Source organism: Lupinus angustifolius, chromosome LG08, assembly GCF_001865875.1.
Source record: "Lupinus angustifolius cultivar Tanjil chromosome LG08, LupAngTanjil_v1.0, whole genome shotgun sequence".
Taxonomy (NCBI): Eukaryota; Viridiplantae; Streptophyta; class Magnoliopsida; order Fabales; family Fabaceae; genus Lupinus; species Lupinus angustifolius.
The window spans coordinates 21,280,588-21,281,638 of NC_032016.1; the positions used below are offsets into that span (position 1 = coordinate 21,280,588).

General features: G+C 39.4%; 1 protein-coding gene across 1 annotated transcript in view; it reads right to left on the bottom strand.

Moving 5' to 3' along the window:
- LOC109354003 overlaps nucleotides 1–1,051 on the bottom strand; it is a 24,746-nt gene extending 23,695 nt beyond the window's left edge. Inside the window, exon 1 of the mRNA XM_019596360.1 lies at nucleotides 3–1,051. Within this exon, the coding sequence (XP_019451905.1) occupies nucleotides 3–1,051 (1,049 nt within the window). The remainder of the gene's footprint in view (nucleotides 1–2) is intronic.

Consider the following 1,051-nt stretch of genomic DNA (forward strand, 5'->3'; position numbering starts at 1 on the left):
ACCAATTATCTGAAATTGGTTGATTTTCTGCTTTTTCTGTAATCATCATCAATGCATTTTCATCTGATGTAGTTTCTCCAACTGAAGCTGAGATCATCCCTTCTGCCATTAACAAAACCTCCTCATCAGATTCCTCATCCTTTGCTAACCTTGCCTCAGCTTCTTTGTTCATTTTCTTGAACTTGCATTCGGATGCAAAGTGCCCCCAATTATTACAATTGTAGCACTGAATTTTGCTTTTGTCTTTCTTTTTCTTTGCACTGAAATTGCCTCTCCTTTTAGTGCTTCTTGAATCAGTATCATAAGATCCATTCCTTTGGCCTCCATTTTCTTTCTGATTCATCTTTGCAGGTTCATTCATCTTTTCTGCTTGTCCTTTTCCACCGAATCTGCTCTGCCTTTCAAAATGGCTTGATTTCTTTTTGAATTGAGCACTGAGAGCTTGTTGAGTCTGTCTTTCAGATATTCTCTCAAGAAATCTCTGCTCATGAGCTTCTAAGGAGCCTTGTAGCTCATCAATTGTTAGAAGTTCCATATCTTTAGATTCCTCAATATCTACTACTACATGATCAAATTTAGCAGCTAATGTTCTAAGTATTTTCTCAACAATACCTTGCTCAATTAATTGCTCTCCACAGCTTCTCATTAGATTAGTTAGTGCCCTGATTCTTGTGAAATATTCTGAGATAGTTTCTTGTTCCTCCATCTGCAGTAGTTCATACTGTCTCCTCATCATCTGCAGCCTAACTTTCTTCACCTTCAATCCCCCTGAGTAACATTTGTCAAGTGTTTCCCAAGCTTCCTTGGCAGAGATTGCAGCAGAAATCTTTTCGAAATTAGCTCTGTTCACACATTGGTGTATAAGGAAGATTGCCTTGCAATCTCTTTTCATGGCCTCCTTGTGCTCCAACCTCTGTGCTTCTGTGGGGTTTTCACCAAGCTCATGAACCCCAACCTGGACCACATCCAAGCATTCTTGAAACCCGAAGATGGCCTTCATCTGGATACTCCAATGATCAAAATTCTTGCTGTCCAGAATAGGTAAATTCAT